At 41.8% G+C, this 21877-nt stretch overlaps 2 protein-coding genes across 2 annotated transcripts; both read right to left on the bottom strand.

Moving 5' to 3' along the window:
• Positions 1 to 17: 17 nt before the first annotated feature.
• Positions 18 to 3511, bottom strand: LOC148901270 (rab11 family-interacting protein 5-like). Its single transcript, XM_089021653.1, has 2 exons — positions 3020 to 3511; positions 18 to 1958 (listed from the first exon to the last, which is right to left on the bottom strand). The coding sequence occupies exons 1-2, from the start codon at positions 3167 to 3169 to the stop codon at positions 1698 to 1700; spliced, it is 411 nt and encodes a 136-aa protein (XP_088877779.1). The 5' UTR covers positions 3170 to 3511; the 3' UTR covers positions 18 to 1697.
• Positions 3512 to 3539: 28 nt separating this feature from the next.
• Positions 3540 to 18795, bottom strand: LOC148901269 (uncharacterized). Its single transcript, XM_089021638.1, has 6 exons — positions 17577 to 18795; positions 10979 to 11505; positions 9580 to 10162; positions 6953 to 9139; positions 5348 to 5477; positions 3540 to 4287 (listed from the first exon to the last, which is right to left on the bottom strand). Exons 1-6 carry the CDS (start codon positions 17969 to 17971, stop codon positions 4027 to 4029), a joined length of 4083 nt encoding a protein of 1360 aa, XP_088877764.1. The 5' UTR covers positions 17972 to 18795; the 3' UTR covers positions 3540 to 4026.
• Positions 18796 to 21877: the final 3082 nt, after the last annotated feature.

The raw sequence follows: 21877 nt of genomic DNA, 5'->3' as shown, positions 1-21877 counted from the left end.
GAAAAGAAGGTGAAGGGAGGTCAATATGAATTCACAATAAAAAGTAAATATAACCATGCTGTCAAAGAAATGACTATGAATATTTATTTTTTCTATGGATGAACATTTATGGGCCAGGTATTTAGAGTGGGATTTGTGTTTCTTCTTGAGCATCCATCCAGTTTATTGTCCGTATTCGGTCCCAGAAGACTGGCCGAGTGGCATGGTACCCTCGAAATCGGTTGACACAATAAACACTATTGAGTCTATACATCTTGCATCCAGTTCGGAGTAAAAAAACAAACAAAACAAAAACAGAAAAAACATACGCATGCAAGTTAAGAATCTGCAAACTACACACAGAGGGTCAACACTGAGATGCCAACTGGGGACCTCTACACTGTGTCAGGTGTGCCCATTATGCCACCATTGGTGCCTGACCAAATTTTTATTCAAATTAATTGACAATGTTTTTCACTATTATTCTTATTCTATTCCAGGTGGTGAATCTAGAATTTCCTATAGCTGTAAAATATAATCATCCAAATTTGGAAAGAGAAATCATGAAATTTCACAGTGTGCAATGAATCTACAGAGAGCATACGAAGACTTTTGCATTTGAACGACTGAATTAAGTCGTCCATATATCTTATATGTTTTTAATGAGTAAAGAGAATCATTTTTTTAGCTTACTTGCATACAAGGTATGGCCTTTTGATTACCGGGAGACGCTGGTGTACGCGCTCTACCTAGCGGTCATATGCTTGTATTACAGTAGTCTGTATTTGCTCACTTCACACAGAGGTCACGTGATAAAACAAGGGTTACATAACTGTGGTTGGATTGTGCTCTGCAGGAAGTTTCTGGAGGTAACAGTTTTACAAATGATAACAATCTTATATGGTGACAGCTTTACGAGTAACAATATTCAATTGTTAGTTTATCCTGCAAGTGCAGCCAAGGAAAACACAGTCCTGTGACAACGAACATTTTTTTGAATCAGTGAAATATACATAGGTGAATGCAATGTTTTCATTGGCATCTTTATTCTTTAACATCATTTCTTGCATTTGGCTACATGGCTGAAAACCTACAAAAAACATTGGAATTGATATTGAACTAAATATAATGTATTTTGTAAACACTGAATCCTGTCGCAATAAATTACATTTCCTGCCCTTTTGTTTTCCATCAAGATGTGACTATAAAGTGTCCAATTTTCCATAGTTTGAGGCATCATATGTTCAGAATTTTGTGTGTTTGTTTTACATTTGGAGTGTTTAAAATTGGGAGCTGCATTGTTTAATGTCTGCATTCTTGCAGTGCTGCAATATCCTTTTTTTGTACTTTATTTGGATTAACAACTCAACTCTCACAACTATCACAGCTGTAAAAAGGTTCTTTACATAACAAGTATAAATAATATTATCAATGATCTTCTATGTGCAAATAATTATCACAGTTATTTGACATGAAGTTTCTACATTAGAATTTGAATGTGACAACATCCAACGGCCACAACTTGTGCTACGAAGCATATTTAGGCAATAGATTAAGAAGCTTATTATTTAGAACGTTGTTGTTGTTCTTAACTTACATGCATGTAATACTGTCAACAGGAAAGTCATTATTGTTGGAAGACCTTAATCTACTAAATCCTAGAACTCACTTTTATAGGTGAGAAACACTGCATTGCAGCACTTGGGCCATGTTGCCAGTCACTTGTGTCTACCGCGGACCTGCAGAAGCGTAGGCGTCTGTTCCATGATGCGCAGTAGCAGATTGTCGATATAGTCCTCCAAATCCCGGACCTGTGCCTTGACCTTCTTTAGGTCTGCCTCGCACTTCTCCAACTGCATCCGTTGACACTCCGAAGCTGCCTGCTGCTTGTTCATGTCCATTTCCTGCTGCAGCAGCAAGGATATGAGCTCCATGTTGGTCAGGTGCTCGTATAGTGCCAACTTGTCCTCTGTGGGCTCCTGTGGTGAAGCGCAGGATTTTTTTGGAGGGGGCAACGAAAAGGGAAGACCTGTCAAAACAACCTTCCCACATTTCAAAATAATGCATGCAAGGTTTGGTGAAGAGTCTGGATTATTTGTATGTGACTTTCTTTTTGTACACTCTGCCCTGCGATTGACTAGCCCAAAGTCACCTGGAATAGGCTTCAACCACAATAAGAACAAGCGGAAAAGTACAAAAAACGGCAGCAATTGAAGAAATGAGCAGTGAGTGGAAAAAACAAAGTAATCACATTTTATGTCCGCAGCATATTGATTCTGTCATGATCTGGTTGGCGACCAACGGGGGGCGCTGTCGGCCCCGCCTGCACCTGCACAGGTGCTGGTCGTCCCGATAAGATTGGCGACCAACGGATAGCGATGTCAGCCCTGCCGGCATCCTCGCAGGTGCTGGTCATTTAATCACTTACACTTAAAAGGACACCCGGCACGACCATCCGGTGTCGGTTCATTGTTTGCTGCATGTTTGCTTTGTCTGCAATGTGTATGCTTTGCATACGTTTGTTTAACCTTGGCGGACTCTTACTTTTGGCCTTCTTTTGATACTTTGTATTTTTTCTGTTCAGATGATTTTGGTGTTTTACATTTTGTTCCTGCTGACCTTTATTTTAATACAATTTGTCAAACAACCTCCTGCTCCCTCCTGCCTGCTTCTTGGGATCCGCACCCGCCATCACATACCTCGCAAAACCGTGACAGATTGAAGTATTAATAAATGCTTGCTGAGGCATTACTGTGCTGACCCACAGGCTTCTGATTATGTATTAGGGCAGTTTAATGACTTCACTGTCTGGGCATTACACAAAACACTCTTGGAAATTAGCTGCAATTTTTACAGCCTTGCTGCAGTTGCACTAGCTAGCACTCAGCTAATGTAGTATAAATATCGTAAAATATATAATATTCAAGTGGAGAATTTCTTGTTTTTATCACAATAATTTGAAACTGGCTACCAGAGAAATATATTTTTCACCCAATAAACCAAAGTGGTTTAAGTTGGGGTTTTTGTATTGTTCACCTACCTGAATTTTCGGTGGCTCGACTGCTACCTGCTGCGCAGAGCGTACCGGGCTGATAGTGGACTTGAGTTTATCCAGAACCGAACGGCTCTCCTTTTTCTCTGGTTGACTTAAAGGTTTGACTGGATGTGGTCTGAAAGAGGTGAGAACCATCTTATTTACCGTTTAAAATCAGTTGATGGGTTCTTGCTATGACGACATCGAGTTTTAAGCCCAGTTGGTTTAGTGGGAAAAACATGTCGGATTTGAACCCAAATCAAACCTGTTCATGGTTAAAACAAAATAAGTTGTCAATGTTAGTTTCTTAGCATGTACAATTAGGAAGGGCTACAAATACAGTCTAATGTAGTCATATAATAATAATCCATTTCATTTATAAGCGCCTTTCAAAACTCTGAAGGTCACTTTACAGTCACAGGATACGTTTTTCTGTGGGTGAGCAGCGGCAGCCACACGCGCCAGCGTTTACTCAACCCGGAATAAGTCAAAAAGATAGAAAGCTAGCTAGGTGTCCAATTTTCCATAGTTTGAGGCATCATATGTTCCGAATTTTGTGTGTTTGTTTTACATTTGGAGTGTTTAAAATTGGGAGCTGCATTGTTTAATGTCTGCATTCTTGCAGTGCTGCAATATCCTTTTTTTTGTACTTTATTTGGATTAACAACTCAACTCCCACAACTATCACAGCTGTAAAAAGGTTCTTTAGATAACAAGTATAAATAATATTATCAATGATCTTCTATGTGCAAATAATTATCACAGTTATTTGACATGAAGTTTCTACATTAGAATTTGAATGTGACAACATCCAACGGCCACAACTTGCATATTTAGGCAATAGATTAAGAAGCTTATTATTTAGAACGTTGTTGTTGTTCTTAACTTACATGCATGTAATACTGTGTCAACAGGAAAGTCATTATTGTTGGAAGACCTTAATCTACTAAATCCTAGAACTCACTTTTATAGGTGAGAAACACTGCATTGCAGCACTTGGGCCATGTTGCCAGTCACTTGTGTCTACCGCGGACCTGCAGAAGCGTAGGCGTCTGTTCCATGATGCGCAGTAGCAGATTGTCGATATAGTCCTCCAAATCCCGGACCTGTGCCTTGACCTTCTTTAGGTCTGCCTCGCACTTCTCCAACTGCATCCGTTGACACTCTGAAGCTGCCTGCTGCTTGTTCATGTCCATTTCCTGCTGCAGCAGCAAGGATATGAGCTCCATGTTGGTCAGGTGCTCGTATAGTGCCAACTTGTCCTCTGTGGGCTCCTGTGGTGAAGCGCAGGATTTTTTTGGAGGGGGCAACGAAAAGGGAAGACCTGTCAAAACAACCTTCCCACATTTCAAAATAATGCATGCAAGGTTTGGTGAAGAGTCTGGATTATTTGTATGTGACTTTCTTTTTGTACACTCTGCCCTGCGATTGACTAGCCCAAAGTCACCTGGAATAGGCTTCAACCACAATAAGAACAAGCGGAAAAGTACAAAAAACGGCAGCAATTGAAGAAATGAGCAGTGAGTGGCAAAAACAAAGTAATCACATTTTATGTCCGCAGCATATTGATTCTGTCATGATCTGGTTGGCGACCAACGGGGGGCGCTGTCGGCCCCGCCTGCACCTGCACAGGTGCTGGTCGTCCCGATAAGATTGGCGACCAACGGATAGCGATGTCAGCCCTGCCGGCATCCTCGCAGGTGCTGGTCATTTAATCACTTACACTTAAAAGGACACCCGGCACGACCATCCGGTGTCGGTTCATTGTTTGCTGCATGTTTGCTTTGTCTGCAATGTGTATGCTTTGCATACGTTTGTTTAACCTTGGCGGACTCTTACTTTTGGCCTTCTTTTGATACTTTGTATTTTTTCTGTTCAGATGATTTTGGTGTTTTACATTTTGTTCCTGCTGACCTTTATTTTAATACAATTTGTCAAACAACCTCCTGCTCCCTCCTGCCTGCTTCTTGGGATCCGCACCCGCCATCACCACCTCGCAAAACCGTGACAGATTGAAGTATTAATAAATGCTTGCTGAGGCATTACTGTGCTGACCCACAGGCTTCTGATTATGTATTAGGGCAGTTTAATGACTTCACTGTCTGGGCATTACACAAAACACTCTTGGAAATTAGCTGCAATTTTTACAGCCTTGCTGCAGTTGCACTAGCTAGCACTCAGCTAATGTAGTATAAATATCGTAAAATATATAATATTCAAGTGGAGAATTTCTTGTTTTTATCACAATAATTTGAAACTGGCTACCAGAGAAATATATTTTTCACCCAATAAACCAAAGTGGTTTAAGTTGGGGTTTTTGTATTGTTCACCTACCTGAATTTTCGGTGGCTCGACTGCTACCTGCTGCGCAGAGCGTACCGGGCTGATAGTGGACTTGAGTTTATCCAGAACCGAACGGCTCTCCTTTTTCTCTGGTTGACTTAAAGGTTTGACTGGATGTGGTCTGAAAGAGGTGAGAACCATCTTATTTACCGTTTAAAATCAGTTGATGGGTTCTTGCTATGACGAGATCGAGTTTTAAGCACAGTTGGTTTAGTGGGAAAAACATGTCGGATTTGAACCCAAATCAAACCTGTTCATGGTTAAAACAAAATAAATTGTCAATGTTAGTTTCTTAGCGTGTACAATTAGGAAGGGCTACAAATACAGTCTAATGTAGTCATATAATAATAATCCATTTCATTTATAAGCGCCTTTCAAAACTCTGAAGGTCACTTTACAGTCACAGGATACGTTTTTCTGTGGGTGAGCAGCGGCAGCCACACGCGTCAGCGTTTACTCAACCCGGAATAAGTCAAAAAGATAGAAAGCTAGCTAGCTATCTATTAGCTATCCATTAGCGATGTAGCTATCCATTAGCTTGCTAATGTTTCTTGACTCAAATAGCTGGCTAGCTAGCTATACAGCTAATAGCTAGCTAGCTATATATAGCTAGTTTCGACATTTTAAAGTGTGTTCCCGTCCACGATATATATATATATATATATATATATATATATATACAGTAAAGTCTCGTTATATCGATATTCAAGGGAGTCCGAAAAAATATCGATATAACCGGGACTATCGATATATCCGACCCTGTTTGCATGTAATTTTCTCCTTGCGTGCATAGAAATAGTATCGCTATAACCGGGACTATCGATATATCCGATATCGATATAACGAGACTTTACTGTATATATATATATATATATATATATATATATATATATACTCAATATAACTTATTTATTATATATTATTATATATATTTATTTTTTTTGTTCAATGGTGATATATATCACTGATAAACTGCTACCTATCCTCTTTTACATTTACATACAAGCACACACAATCAGTCGAATACGAAGTAGAAAATGCAATGTTGTGCCCACTCTGGAATCTTGGAAAATAAGGTCCACCATGATTGGAAAAGGCCAAACTACTGGTGTTATCTGTAGAAATTCAAATTTTGTCACCTAATTGTCATATGCGAAACGGGAAACTTGGTCTAACAAATAGAACACGAAGCCTAGCGAGTTGCTGCATTCCCTACCGTTTTGATATGCTTAATGGTTCAGGTTATCATTAAATCCAAACAGATTCAAGGTTGGTTATGGGTCGTTTAAATGTAAATGAGTGTGTACATTATAAAAATAACTGAATATACCAATCATACCCATATATACCAATAATAACTGAAATAAATACTGAATATACCAATCAGACTCGAGGGAGTGAAAACATGAGATGACACAACATAAATGTGAAGAGCAGTGCATAGCAACCAGCAGAACTCAGATAAGGCAGGCAGGCAAACAGCAGGGGCGAAGGGAGCAGAACGACAAACTTAACATAAATTATCTTTGCCTTGAGTGAGTGTTTGCCTGAGCGTAAGGATGAGGTGAGTGTATTTCCTAGTGTGAGGACTCTCACCTGCTCTCCTGGTGGGGCAGATTGCAAGCTGGCCGAGTCTCGTCAGTCAAAAGTAAGTGACATGCATCGAACGGGGGCTGATGAATGGTAAATGTACTACAGTTGGAGGTGGAGGAGGAGGATGTCATGCAGGGGGCCACAATCAAAGACCTACTGGCTTCAGTACTTTGCAACCCCGTGCTTGAGGGGCATGTGACGGTACAACGGGCAGGAGTCAATGGGAGGTCAGCTGCCGTCAGAGAACATTGCTGCTTTGACTTTGGGGGACATTTCAAATGAGGGGCAACTTTGGCATGAAGGACTTCAAAAGTGATCTTGGAGGGGTTTTCTGCCATACATTCCTCTAAAAGATTGAACGTATCGTTCAAAGGTATTGCTGACCGGTCGTTCAAAGAGCAATGCAAGTCACAGACTTTATCTTCATTGCTATCCAATGCCAGATTGGATGATGGAGCTGGTTTGCTTGGTTGATAAGACGACAGACTTTCATTGATGATGGAAGACTGTTGACGCAGATCAGTCCGGCTTGGACTGTCAGTGCTGTTCAGTCTTAAAATTCCTTTGGGTTTAACACGTGCGCTAACTACCTGTGGAAACAATTGTCCGTCATCGTGAGGGTTCCCGTTATCATCACAGTCCATTGTTATCTCTTTTAAAGCATCACCATGTCTGTTTTGATCTTCACGGGGCTCCATCCTGGGATCAGATTGATTCCCTTTAGGTTGTTCCTGGGTTTCAACAGTACCATCATTGTCGGCCTCAAATGGAAACTCTTGGTTGCACATTTTATTGGCCAACATAGTTCTTTTTAAAGACAAATCCTTTTCGGTGTCTTCAGAGGCATTAGCATCTGTATATGAAGCCTCCTTGTGGTAAATAGCTGTTTCAGAATCTTTTGACAGTTTAGGACTGATCCGACTTAAGATGCTTAGAACTTTGGGATCATCAACTGTCTCTGACTGAGAAGATCCATCATAATCTATAAAGCTGACATCTGAATTGCACACATTCATGTTCAGATCTCCAAAGATTACAGAGAAAGGCACGTTATTGTTTATGCCCGCGGATGGATTTACGGTAGAAGACTCTATCGATTCTACCAGAGGGGAAGTACAACCAGTCTTTAACTCAGACATTGAGAGGGAATCGCGTGACTTTTTCAAAAGATCAACAACAGAAGTCTCGCACTCTTGAACGATCCCAACCCCTGCGTTGTTATTAACATGTACTAAAGTGGTTTGTCTAACGTTTCCTCTGCAAACCCGTCCATACAAGTCCTGTTCAAACAGCATGCCCCCCCAGAAGTCATTGGTATATTCCAAGGGTTCATACTTTTTGAGAGTCTCTTCGGAGATTAATTGCGGGGATGGGACGATACTGTGAAGTCTAGATTTTACGTTCAGGGAATCTGAAGTATCGCTGTCTGATGATGCACTTGATGCTGGTCTTTTACACTCGGGCTCTCTTCCACGCTGCAGTGAGGCAACTCCAGTCTGGGAGAGTAGGGAGGCTTCTTTATGGACTGCCAGCTCTTGGCCTCGGTGGAGCCACCCATCAGAGTATATCTCATTCGTCAAAGTTCTTACCGGTCTCCTTGGTGGTAACGGTGGAGGCTCCTCCTGGTACCCTTGTCGCTCTTGTATGAGACTTTCGGTATTTAAATTTGGTGCATGATCACTGCAGCTTTGGCTGGATGCTAGGGTACTTTCCGTTTGCATCGGAGTGGGGTTTGCATTGGGTGAGTTGAGCCTGTTTGCGGCAAACATGTCGAATGAGTCTTCCCAGTCCTGCATGCTCATCATCATGGGGCGACTAGTTGAACGTTTGGAAGTTTCAGGTAAATACTCTGGGAGTGATACTTGTCTCGCGACAGGCCTAGGACGCTCCCTCTTGATGGAAGGTATACTGGCAAAGCTTTGAGAAGGACTAGTTGTACCCCGACCAGAGTGCTGAGAAGAGTAAAGGAAGGTTGATGAGCTATGTGTCAATAGAGGGGACATCTGGAGCTCCTCAAAGAAGGGGTTGAAGGGGGAGATGGGTGTTGATGGGGGGGTGATGGGATGTGTGTGGTTCTGTTTAATGGGGAGGGACACTGTGGAGGGGAAATGGTAAGAGACTACAGAACCGTGAGGAGGGATGGGAAGGGACATAGCTGTAGTGCTTTCTAGCTTAGGAGAAACTTCCAGCCTGTAGAGGAAAAGAGGGCACATTGGTCCTCTTAGTTAAGATTCCCAACCACGTTTCTCATATATACAGTCACCAATATGCTGTATTATGTGACATCCCACAACTAAGTGCCACTTTGAGACGTATCGACACAAATGTGGCCAAATGATAATAATGACTGTAGCGGTGAGCGAGGTGAGAAATTTAACTCAAATCAAGCAAAGTAAACTTGCAAAAGAATTAAGCATCAAGAAAATATCAACGGTGGCCATTTGCTCAAGTATATGTCAATATGGGTGCAGGTGAAAATTATGGTGATTAGGTGGTATGATCAACTTGAAATGGAGAGAAGCATGAGAGACCTTAGTCCTGTTTTCAAACGATGTACAACTCAAGCCATATGACAAGTGAACAGGGCCTTTTTTCTTGTAAATAATGTGATGATGGCAAACAAGACTCACCTTGGTTTGTTTTGGGAGTCTGTGGAGCTGAACCAGCCTCTCAGCCTCCTTTCAGAGGTGGAGGCTGCCTGGCTACTATCTGTCTTTGCAGGTACAGAATCACTCCTACCTGCAGAGAATAAGGTCTTTCTCAACTTCCACCCTTTGTCGGAAGAATCAGCAGCAGAGGGCTTTGCCGCCTGCTCAGGATATCCTTCGGTGTCTGCTGGTGGAGCTTCCTTTTCTTCTTCTTTTCCGTCTTTCTTCATCTTATCAAAGGACCAACGTCGGCCCTCTGCAAAAATACCTTTGTCCTCGCTTCGCTTGGTGAGATTCTGTAGGGAATGGGACAATGGGGAGCATTTCTCCAACAAGACTAATTTGGATGGCAGGGCTCCGGCGCTCTTTGGGATGGACGGGTCAGAGTCATACACATGGCTGCCATTTATGCACATGGAAGATTTGGACTGACCAATGCTCTGCTGGCATTTGACAGACTCCATGTTGGGATTTGTCCGAGGGTGAGACTCTGTTATTTTGCTAGCTTCATCGCTGAAGGCTCGTTTGTGTGTCAGAATGTTAGCAGAGTTCCGACTGGTGAGTACTGCAGAGAGTGGAAACAATTTATAATTTACATTTATAACATTTATAATAACGTGTACCCTTTCAACTTTAGATAGATTGAGATAAGACTACTTTTTTATTGTGGTTGTATAGCTTGTCCTGCTTCATCAAAATTTGAATGTTTTCAGGAGAGTACATGCTACCTGCTTATCATTGTAAGAAAATAAGCCAAATAAACAGTGAGCAGATAATTACCAAATAAAATTTAGCAAAACGCCTGTTTTTCAAAATGTTGCCTGTCTGTTCTATGTTTATGCCTTTCTGTGCTATTCACTCTAGCTTTTCAGGCATAGCAGCTAAAAATAACAAAACTACAAATATAAAATCAAAAAAATACCACGATAACACACTTTGAATAGCCATCCGACCATCCACGCATCCGTTTTCTAATACACTTATCTTCAAACAGGGTCAAGGGTGTGCTAGTCTATCCCAGTTGTCTTTGGGCAGTAGACGGGGTACACCCCACACTGTTTGTGAGTCAATATATTTAATATAGCTACATTTAATGCATCCACCTAAATAAATCAAGATTAAGTAGTTGGTGTTTGAGATTCCCAAAAGCAAGTTCTCACGAAAAGTGTAATAGCAGTGTAGTATGCACAATACAGTATCATTTTCTGATAATGTAACATGTAACTTTGAACTGAAAAATGAAACAATTTAATGAAACTGTTGTATATACCCACAAGGAATGCAGTAGACTTGACTTGAACCCCAAACCTCAGATGTGATACCAGAGTGTTTATGTGTGGAGGTGTGTCAGAATTTTGAAGGGGGTGCATTTCATACATACCTGTTTTAGTCATATTTCTGTCTCTATAGTGGGGGTCTACTCGTGTGACGGTGGTGTAGATAGGTGAACTGGGGAGATCCGACAGCAGGCCAAGAGCAGGTGGAGGACCTTGGGCGTCGCTTGCAATGGAAGAGGTGCTACTCTCGGAGGCCAATGACGTACACGACCTGGTGTCAGACGACTTTCTCAGTTTCCCTTTGAATAAATCTTTCATCACACTCCTCTTCTCCTCCGTTGCCTCCAAGTCTTGCCCATGAGCAGTGGCTCTACTTTCATCGCCTAATGACTGCCCCGGCGTCGTCGACAGAGCGTAGCGGCCTGGCACGATGGCTGAGGACGACTCCACGTCGGGGCGCTTCCTCCCCGCGACACGATCCTTGAGTTTGCCGAAAGCGGAGCGGCGACCGTCCTTGGCGGTGAGGTCAAACATGCTGGCCGTCATATTATTGCGGGTGAACTGCACTGTCAGCTGCAGTTCGCCACGCTCCTTCGCCTTTCGGCCCGCCTTCGAGTGCAGCTTGAACCACCTGGAGTTATCAGACAGAGGACAAAGTGACACTTTTAGCTTTATCTTCATCATCTCATCCACATTTATAGCATGATAAATCTAACAGGTTCCACTCTTCTGAGAGGACCTAGGACAAGATGTGTTCATTTGTGATCTTCCATATGAAAGAAGCATGACTTTATTAAGGCTCAAGGTTCCTCTTTTGGTGTGCTCTTTGAGCGCTGGGAACATAAAATTGCATCCCACAAAAAATTCCAACAAAGGCAACTGTTGTCAAAAAGTATGTAAATCTTCTTTTCCTTTCGGCTTTTCCCTACAAGGGTTCGCCACAGCAAGTCAGTGCCCTCCATCTTTAGAGGTTTGATCCGCATGTCTGTTTTGGCCAAGCTTTTACGTCGGATGCCCTTCCTGACACAACCCTCTGTATTTATGTAAATAAAACCCAGTAATCAATTGGTTAGCAGACTTCACAGTGCAGAGGTTGTCAGTTCAAATCCCGCTCCGGCCTCCCTGTGTGGAGTTTGCATGTTCTACCTGGGCCTATGTGGGTTTTCTCCGGGTCCTCCGGTTTCCTCCCACATTCAAAACACATGCATGGCAGGCTGAATGACCACTCCAAATTGTCCGTAGATGTGAGTGTCAAAGCAAATGGTCGTTTGTCTCTGTGTGTCTTGTGATTGGCTGGCAAGTAATTCAGGGTGTCCCCCGCCGAGTGCCCGAACACGGCTGGGCTCCAGGACCCCCCGCGACCTTAATGAGGAATCAGCGGTTCCCAGCCTGGTGTCCGTAGACGTCTCCGAAGACGGCTGGACGGATGGATGAATGAATGAAAAATTAAGTTTACAGGTACCCTAATTAAAGGAGCCCTAAGGAGTTTAGTCCAAAAGGGATGCCTAAGTCAAGCCCTCGAGAGACCTATGAAGCCTGTGTTAGATCAGGATCACTATCAGGCTTCTATAGAGCTTGGTGCGAAGCAAATAATTTGAATTAGGCATGTTGGAAGGACAAAGACATCTAAAACAGGATGGATAGGTGCTCTTGATGACCGGACTTGGCCAGCCCTGGACAAGGGATAGATTAGCTTTGATCGATAGGTGAATGCCAGTAGCAACTAACTACAACTTCTAACCGGACAGTCCAACAAGAGGATTTATTAGTATTATATTTCATAGGTAGAGGGTGTCATTGGGAGTCTGGTGCCAGTGGATATTTCTATAAAACCAATAAATTAATGCTTCCTCACATTTATATTCATTAGGCCCTTGTGTAACCCCTCTGAAAAGTGCTTTTGAAATTGTGTCATATATTTTTCTTCTGTTCGATTTCCCTCGTTCATTAAATAGGAAAAAGACATTTTGGTCTCAATATTACATCCAAATATTTTCACAGCACAGCATCCACCGTACATCATAAACATTGCATTCCATTTTGTATTTGGCACCAGAACAAAATGAACAACATAATGATTGATTTCCGTTTGGAAATTCCACCGGTATATTACATAATCTGCTAACATCGCTGGAGAGTGATTAGAGTGTGACCGCTGACTTTGATAAACACAACCTTTACAAGCCTCACCGCATAACTTCACCTGAGGCACGACTGCACTGCAAAATTTAGATGAGAATATGAGGCATGTAGACCATTGACCTTGCTCGTCCTGCCTCTTAAATCCTTGGAGTCCAAAAGTGAACATGTTTTTTTTATGTGTAGGAATTCCAAGCGCATGTTCCGTAGCATTTGCGGACACGACGAGTGAGGGATGGGCAGTGGAGCCACAATTGAAGCCAGATGTGCTGTGATGGTGGAAATATCACACCAGTGTTGTTACGTCACCGGTCCCAAAAGCCTACTCCTCTAAAAGAGAGATTAGAAAAAGTATTTGAAAGTTTTGACACATGCATTTCATTTTTTAAGTCAGTTTCAAATTCATGTAATTTGACCAATGGAAAAACAGTCATGTATGTAACGGTCCATGCTTGGGAAGGCTGAGTGAGATATGAAAATGGTTTATCATGAAATGCAGTGGCGGAATGTCGGGGCCTGCAAGGGATTCTCTGCTAGCCTAAAAATATCTGAATCATAGGCGGATGTTAATCATCCATGATATCTTATTAACTCATTCACTGCCAGACGTGCAAAAATGTGTCCACTCCAGTGGCCGGGTTTTTGTCATTGTCACTTGAATTCCAGGACCCACAGAGTATTGAGTTTTAGGACTACATAAACATTCAATAAGGCGTTAGAAACCTTAGACTCTTTTCTTTCATCAAAAAAAAGTTAATTCCTAAACAATATGGGCCTGGAGTTTTATGAACTTGAAATGAGGGCGGCTGTCCAAAATACAACACAATACAGCTAAAACTGGAACAAAGCGCTAACATGGAAAAAAGAGAACTGATGCCCCCTTGTGGAAAAGAAAAAAAACATTGCCAGAGGCCATGGCCAGCGCTTTATCGGCATCCAAGCATGAAAAAACAAAACCGGAACAAATTCGGGAATGGCGCTCTTTGTCATAGTTTCAATTCCCGACTAAATTTGTGAATGGCAGTGAATGAGTTCAATAATTCCAAATTGTCTTTCGGTCTCCTTTCATTACTTTTCCCCTCGTGTGCTGCTTCCAGATGTGTGTTTTCGTATTTATTTCGTATTTCGTACACTTTGAGAACGTTGTACGCAGTGGCGGGCCGTCAAGGCCTGCAAAGTCATCTCTGCTGGCCTAAAAATATTTGACTCGCAGACTGTTGTTAATTATGAATTCTTAGTAAATGATTCATAATTGTTTTTCGGTTTCCTGTCATTACTTTTCCCCTGGTGCGCTCCTTCCAGACGTGTGTTTTTATATTTAAGCATTTAACCAATCACATTTCAGCCATCATTTGTTACCAGGGTCAGAAATCGACACAGACCCCTGTCGCATCAAATGTGTCGATCAAACTGGTGCTCTAACCAATTAGATTTCGAGTTGGCAACCCAAAAGGGGTACCAACGCCTTCTTGAAGGCACTGGTCAACATCAGCGTTTGGGTAATATCATTAGCCACGAGTGATAAGCACATACTGGCCAGAGCTAGCACACTGTATCAGTAGCGAGCTGCACAAGCAAATATATTGTGTTGATTTAATAGCAGTTTTGTCAACCCACAATGGCTGAAGGAGAAGAAAATGATTTGGTTGGAGATTTACTGTAAAAGCCATTTTCAAGACGGCCAAGGAAAAATGAACATCATAAAGAAAGTTTGGTCAGTTATTTCCTGGCTAAATGTACTCTCCAGGACACTTGCAGTAAACTTTTTTCAGTCTGGACTGATTCAGACGAATATATAATGATGGCCTAGCGATGAATTCCACGGCCCGCCATTGATAAAATGTTACAGTCTGCCCTGGCATGAACCCCTCTCAAGCCAGTTGAGGCAGCTATGAGGAATTTGATTCAAATGTGTTAGGGATCACTCTTCACTCCAACACCACCTATATCAGGATCTGAACACAAACTGAAAACCTGTCTTCTTCACGATCATCTTTGGTGTACTTGCACGCATCCCACTCGGGGGTGTTAAAAAATGTTGTTCACCTATTTCTACAACATTCCAGATGGCTATCAGTTATGCCGCAGTTATGTTGTACACCCCTGCAATAATTACCGGGACAAGCTATGTGGACTGTATAACTGGTCATAAGGGTATCGTATTGTCAACCGTGGCACTACGTCATTTAGGTGGAAAACTAAAGGTATCACCGTTTGCAAACAAATGGGGACTCTCTTGAGCTGGTGCCAAGGGGCTACAAAGGCTAAGGAAACTCCACCCCTCACACCACTGCTATCCTCATCCACAGTCTCGTCACCTCCCGTATCGATTATTGTAATTCACTTCTTTTCAGGGTAAATCAAAAATTTCTCCATAAACTCCAACTAGTCCAAAATTAAATTCCTCAGCCCGGATCATCACTAAAATCCCCTCCTTTCACCACATCACTCCTGTCCTCCAGCAGCACCACTGGCTCCCTGTTAAACTTCGTATTGATTTCAAAATACTTCTGTTTACATTTAAAGCCATCCATAACCTTGCCCCCCCTATCTGTCTGACCTACTTCAAATCTCCATTCCCTCTCGGGCCCTCAGATCCTCTTCCCCCCCTCCACCTCTGTATGCCCTCTCCCGTCTCACCACGATGGGGTGCAGAGCTTTCAGCCGCTTCACTCCCAAACTCTGGAACTCACTTCCAACTAACATCCGTAACATTGACTCCCTTCCTACTTTCAAATCTCACCTCAAAACCCACCTGTTTAAACTTGCTTTCATGGTGTAGTTCAATCTTCTGTTTTATTATTTATTGTTTTATTCATGATGTTATTGTTTTTATTGTAAAGTGTCCTTGGGTGTTCAGTAAGGCGCTTTTAAATTAAATGTATTATTATTATTATCCACTGATGAATCTCCCTTCATTTCCATTGTTGGAAAGTTTACGACCTGCAACGTAAGAGACAGCGGTGCAATAAGTGTCAGTTTCTGTCCCGACAATTGACAGCAAGGTAAAAAGGACTAATTACTGAACTCACAGGTGACGGTAGCGCCTTTTCCAAAGGGCCATGATTCATGGATACATTACTGAGCAGTAAAAGTCAAGTGTCAAGGATACAAGACAAATAGAAGGTTTGTTCAAACCACCCATGTGTTGAGCTGTTGTAACCCTTAAGCGAGGTTTAAAGTCGTCTTTCTTTGCGGAGATTTGAAAATATATTAAAATATTGACGAGTAGATGCTTTCAATTATCATACTGTGTAGTTGAGCTACAAAGACTAAAAGAACAGCTGTCCTGAAACAGAACAAAACATTTTTTTTTAATTTTTCTTGCTGTAAAGTGCTGACCATGAGCAAGGCACTGAAACCCAAGTGAGGCTGCCTGGAACCCCTACGCCGTTGACCAACCCTTTGCACATCTCTGTGTATTGACCACCTTTGAACATGACACATTGATGGACAATTTGGATTGTAAATGAAGCTCGTAAGCATGTTTTTGGAATGTGAGAAAAAGACGGATTCTTTGAGAGAAAACCAACCCAACTATGGAGAGGCCATTAAAATTCCAGTTTTAATCAATAATCGAATGCTGATGCCCAGTGTGTGAGGCAGGCAGGTCAAATACTTCTTCCGGCTTCGTTAAAGATTTTATAAAATACAGGAACATGTTATTGACAATTATTCTCAAAGTGTGGCATGCAGGCTTCCTCTTGTGGTATGATGAAGAATTACTGCCTTAATACCGTTACCTCAACTATTATGGGAGCTAATTTCTGCCATGGGCCAACTTGGAGTTGCGTCTTGTTGAATAGCCTCATCTTATTATAATTTGTTCAAAAAAAATTGATGGACCAGTAAATCTTTTCCTTTCGGCTTTTCCCTTCAAGGGGTCGCCACAGCGAATCAGTGTCCTCCATCTTCAGAGGTTTGATCCGCATGTTTGTTTTGGCCAAGCTTTTATGTCGGGTGCCCTTCCTGACCCAACCCTCTGTATTTATCCGGGCTTGGGACCGGCATAATAACACACTGGCTTGTGTCCCCTTGTGGCAACAGAACTATGAACTTAATAAAGATGAAGATGCTCAGTAAAAGGCTCCCAAACACAAAATGGTCATTGACACAGCAGCATTCAAGCATACGAAAAGTATACTCACCATTTCATTACAATGCTCTGCTCTTACCGTAAAATGGGCATCTCTTTCCCAACATTATATCACAAACAGAACTTCAAAGTATAATCGTTTGTTTGATTATTGTTCAAGTGAGTGTTAATAGGATGACAAAATTATTGCAATATCTCAATGTTATATTCATTACACATGACAATTTGACATTTTGTTGGAGACTGCAGCCAGGTTCATGAGCTCGACACAGCATTTGCTCTCTCGGGCCACATAAAATAAAGTGGTGGGCCAGCTCTGTCCTCCAGGCCTTGAGTTTGACACCTATTGCATAAGGGGCGGCAAATATCACAATGTATGAGTGAACCTACAAGTGAGCAGGATCTTCATGGTTGGTGGGACAGGGTGGGGGGTAGGAAACCACGTGACACTGTTTAAACACACTTACTGTTCTCTGGGGCACACGCCTTCCCGAAACAAGCGATCCAGCGAGATGACAGTCTGGCCGAGGAACACGTCGAGTCCAATCAGGACTCTGTGCATGACGGTGAGAACCAGGTCGGCGCTGCCGGGTGGGTAGGCTCCACGACCGCTTCCACCTCCAACCTCCTCATCCAGGATACCCGGGAGGAGCTCAAAGCAACACTCCTCGGACCACACGGGCAACTCGCCCTTGTCAACCAGGCCCGTCGTGTACTTGTCCTTGCCCACATGGACCACCACGTACAGGTACCGGCTGCCATGCTTACTTTTGGTCCGCAGTCCCTTAGCAGAGAGCACGGTGACATTGACGTGCGTGGGGACCCACCGCTGCTCGTCGTCCAGGTCGACGAACGACATCATCTTGGACCGCTGCTTTGGCGTGTCACTTGTCAGTGTGCGTGGCGGGTCGAACCGGCCAGTGTGCACAACACGTCCATCCCGGAACAATGCTAGCAGGCCCGTCAAAAACGCCGCGCTGAAGAACAACTAGCCTTCCGACTTCCCTCCCCGTTTAGAACCCCCCCAAAAAATGCCACTGTACTGTACCGGAATGTCAACACATGCTTAAGTTGTTCTGGGCGGAACAATCACGGTCACATGATCATCACTGACGAATGACCGGAAAAAAATCATAACTATGAAGACCACATGCGACGTAATTGCAGCTTACATCATCGCGTCGCGCTCATGACGATACAAAAACATGCCAAATAACAGAAAAACAAATGATTCGGACGATGGCGTAATGCACGTGGACCCTGTGGGAATTTTATTCATCCATAGGCCACCGCATACTGACACATTATTCGTCATCTGTGTCGTTCTGACGTCCTCTAGTGGAGGCAAGGATGAAAAGGACAAACACGGCCACATATATTTACATTTGACAGGACACTGACAGATTGCAAATTTGCCTCTATAGTTGAACTTGATATCTATCTACCTTTGTGAGGATAATGTGAATTAGAAATTGAATGAAGGACTGAATATTATTTGATAATCTATGCAAGTCTCGATTTTTAGTTAGTCTTTATTTATAACAAGTAACAGTGATATCCTGATGTATCACTTTGGTATAACCTATTTTGATCATTCTTTCAGCGGAATTTCATCATCTGAGCCAAAATGCGCACTATAATAATAACATATGAACAAACTCAATTTGACCTCGAACATTTGCAGCATATACATATATATATATATATATATATATATATATATATATATACGAAAAATCAAGAAAAGTCAAGCCTTCAATTATTATTGGCCACAGGAGGTAGAGAAAATGCAAATTACAATATTTAGAGAGTGAAAAGAAGGAAAAACGTTGCTTGACAACTAATAGCTTCCTCGCTTCAGAGGAAAAAATATTGTCATTTGTCAAAAGATTGGGTTGTCTCTTGTCAAGGCACTGAAATTGCTTCAAAAATTCAAAAACAGTCAGTGCTCCATAAAGGTTAGGCCAAAGGCTGAGCTATTAAATGAATTTCATGTATCACGTTTTTGATTAAAATTCATCTGAGACCATTCATTGTCGGAAAGCAAGACTTTTTGCCCTACAAAAAAAGAGCACTTGGATCAATCACAGCACATTATATGGCATTCGAATAGTAAGTATCAAAACTCACTTGTACTCTTTGGCATTCGACTCAGCATGATTCCGACTTGATCTTGGTTTTACTCCCTGGTGCTTTCTATCTTTGTGACTGCTTTATTTCCTGCATATGATAGTTATCCATGTTAGCACTTTGTTACAGATGTTGTTAAAGCACAGAGAGAGAGAAAGGGAGAGCAAAGATAGACAGACACAAGAGAACCAATGATTTCTAAGGTATTGCGTAGTCGGTCACTAAATTTTAAAAAATGAACGATTGTTAAGTTTCTGAGTTTATTATGAATTATAAACCAGGAACTGAACCGATAAGATTTGCAAAAAAATCAAATCAACGTTTCTTTTCACAGTGTTTAAAAAAGCCACTGAAAGAATAAAGGAGCAATGCGGTTAAATGTTGACATTCAGATCACAAGGGTGTAGTTCAACATTTTTAAGGTTCCTGTGGCATTTTTCTACCTGTCTTTAAAAAAAAATAATAAAAACCTGCACGTATGCACACATAATATCACAGTACACCTTTACACAGCAACTGACAAGGTACATTTAAACACTTGATTTGAGATTCTCAATAAAATACACAATGCCATACAGTTAAAGTCCATCGAGCCATTTTCCAAACTGCTTTTTCTCACAAGGAAGGTGAACATTGTACATGGAGGGATGTCGTGTGCTTCTTTTGGGAGAGGCGAACATTATTGGAACATTAAACGTTTACATTGTCGACGTGAAATTAAGGCATTAGTTCATGGCAGCACCTAACCACCAGCAGAAAAAATAAATAAACAGCATTTTTTTTGTTTTGACTTCAAGATGGCACCGCGAGAGTGTATTTTGTTTTTGCTGCTGTGAAATGTAAATGTCTCCACTGTCAGACAAATAAAGGCTCATCTAATCGAATCTATTGAAAAAGTTTATTTGGTATTACTTGATATTTTGGGCTTTGATAGAGATATTCACCTTAAGTTTCCCATACTATAATTAATTTTAACATTCACACATGTTCACACAGTGCTGTACATCACTTTCCGCCGACCACGGAAGCCTTGTTTTGAATCACAACACCGGATGATCATGAGACAACAATGAGGCACGGATGGGGTGCTCAACATACATGGAAGGTCATGAAGGCTGTGGATGCTCATATTTTTTTATTGTAAAAAAAAGCCATGACAGCCACAGTGCGGAGAATTCTAGTCAGCCAAACTGTACTGATGTGAATGCAACTAAGTACACAATACACAACGGGGTGTATGTATTACCTAACTCATTCACTGCCAGACATGTGCAAAAATGTGTCCACTCCAGTGCCAGGGTTTTTGTCATTGTCACTCAAATTCCATGACCAACAGAATATTGAGTTTAAGGACTACATAAACATTCAATGCAGCGTAAGAAACTTTAGACTCTCTACTTTCATCAAAAATAGTTAATTCCTAAATTATATGGGCCTGGAGTTATGTGAGCTTGAAATGGGGGTGGCTGTCCAAAATACAATGCAATACATACATATTGGTTTATATAGCGCTTTAACAACAGCTGATGCTGGAACAAAGTGCGAACACAGAAAAAAAGGAAATGCTGTCCCCTTGCGGAAGGTAAAAAACATTGCCAAAGGCCATGACCAGCGCTTTATCGGTACCCAAACAAACGAAAACAAACAGAACAAATTAGTGAATGGCACTCTGTCATATTTTCAATTCCCGAATACATTTGCGAATGGCAGTGAATGAGTTAAAGAGCATTTTCTTTGTTATACGATAGACCTGTTATTCACCGTTATCTTGATTGAAGAGTGACACGGTTAAAGGTGCTTCATCACAGTCAAAGGGCGTTAAATGTTTTGCTTAATCAAAAAAAAAGCTGCTAAATGGAGGAGTTTGAGTGTCATGGTATACCAAGTCATTCTTCACTTCTTTTTATTTATCTGCTATCTATCTAGCCAGCCAGCTATCTTGCTATTTGCTATCTAGCTGGCTCGCTATATAGCTGACTGTCTATTACCTGGATAGCTATCTAACTGGCTATCTATGAGCTAGCTTGCTTTCTATTTATTTGAGTTACTTCCGGGTTGAGTGAGCGCTGGCGTGTGGGAGCCGCTGCTCATCCAAAGAAACACTTGTCCTATGACTGTAAAGTGAACTTGATAGTTTTGAAAAGTGCTTATAAATGACATGTATTAAATTATTATTATTAAATAATGTCAATTTCTCCACTGTGAGACTAATAAAGGCAAATCCAATCCAATTCAATTATTATCATTATCATGGTTGGTTTCCACAATCTGCCACTTTCTTGCACGGTAACTGAAACAATGAAAAGATAGCAAACAGAAGGCATCAATCTGGTTCCAGAACCCCCTTGGAGTCTAACTTGCATTGAACTACAGTTGGACTACAAAATTCATTGAAAGGTAGCTTCTATTTCATCATCTTGATCTTTTTAGACCCTCACATGAAATATTTTCTCACGCAAGGGTGAGGAAGTTATGATTTATGGCCAATACACCACATGTGAGACCATATGATCTGGCCCTCCTATACACAAATACAACCTCAGTGCTACTGTTACTGTATTTTCCGGTGTACAAGGCGCACCCAAATGCACGGATTTTCTTCAAAATATGTCCCTGCACCTTATACGCAGGCGTGCCT

This window comes from Hippocampus bargibanti, linkage group LG02 (genome assembly GCF_051943395.1).
Source record: "Hippocampus bargibanti isolate YZ-2025 linkage group LG02, ASM5194339v1, whole genome shotgun sequence".
Lineage (NCBI taxonomy): Eukaryota > Metazoa > Chordata > Actinopteri > Syngnathiformes > Syngnathidae > Hippocampus > Hippocampus bargibanti.
The sequence above is the reverse complement of the archived record's forward strand: the minus strand, read 5'-3'. Positions and strand labels throughout refer to the sequence as shown.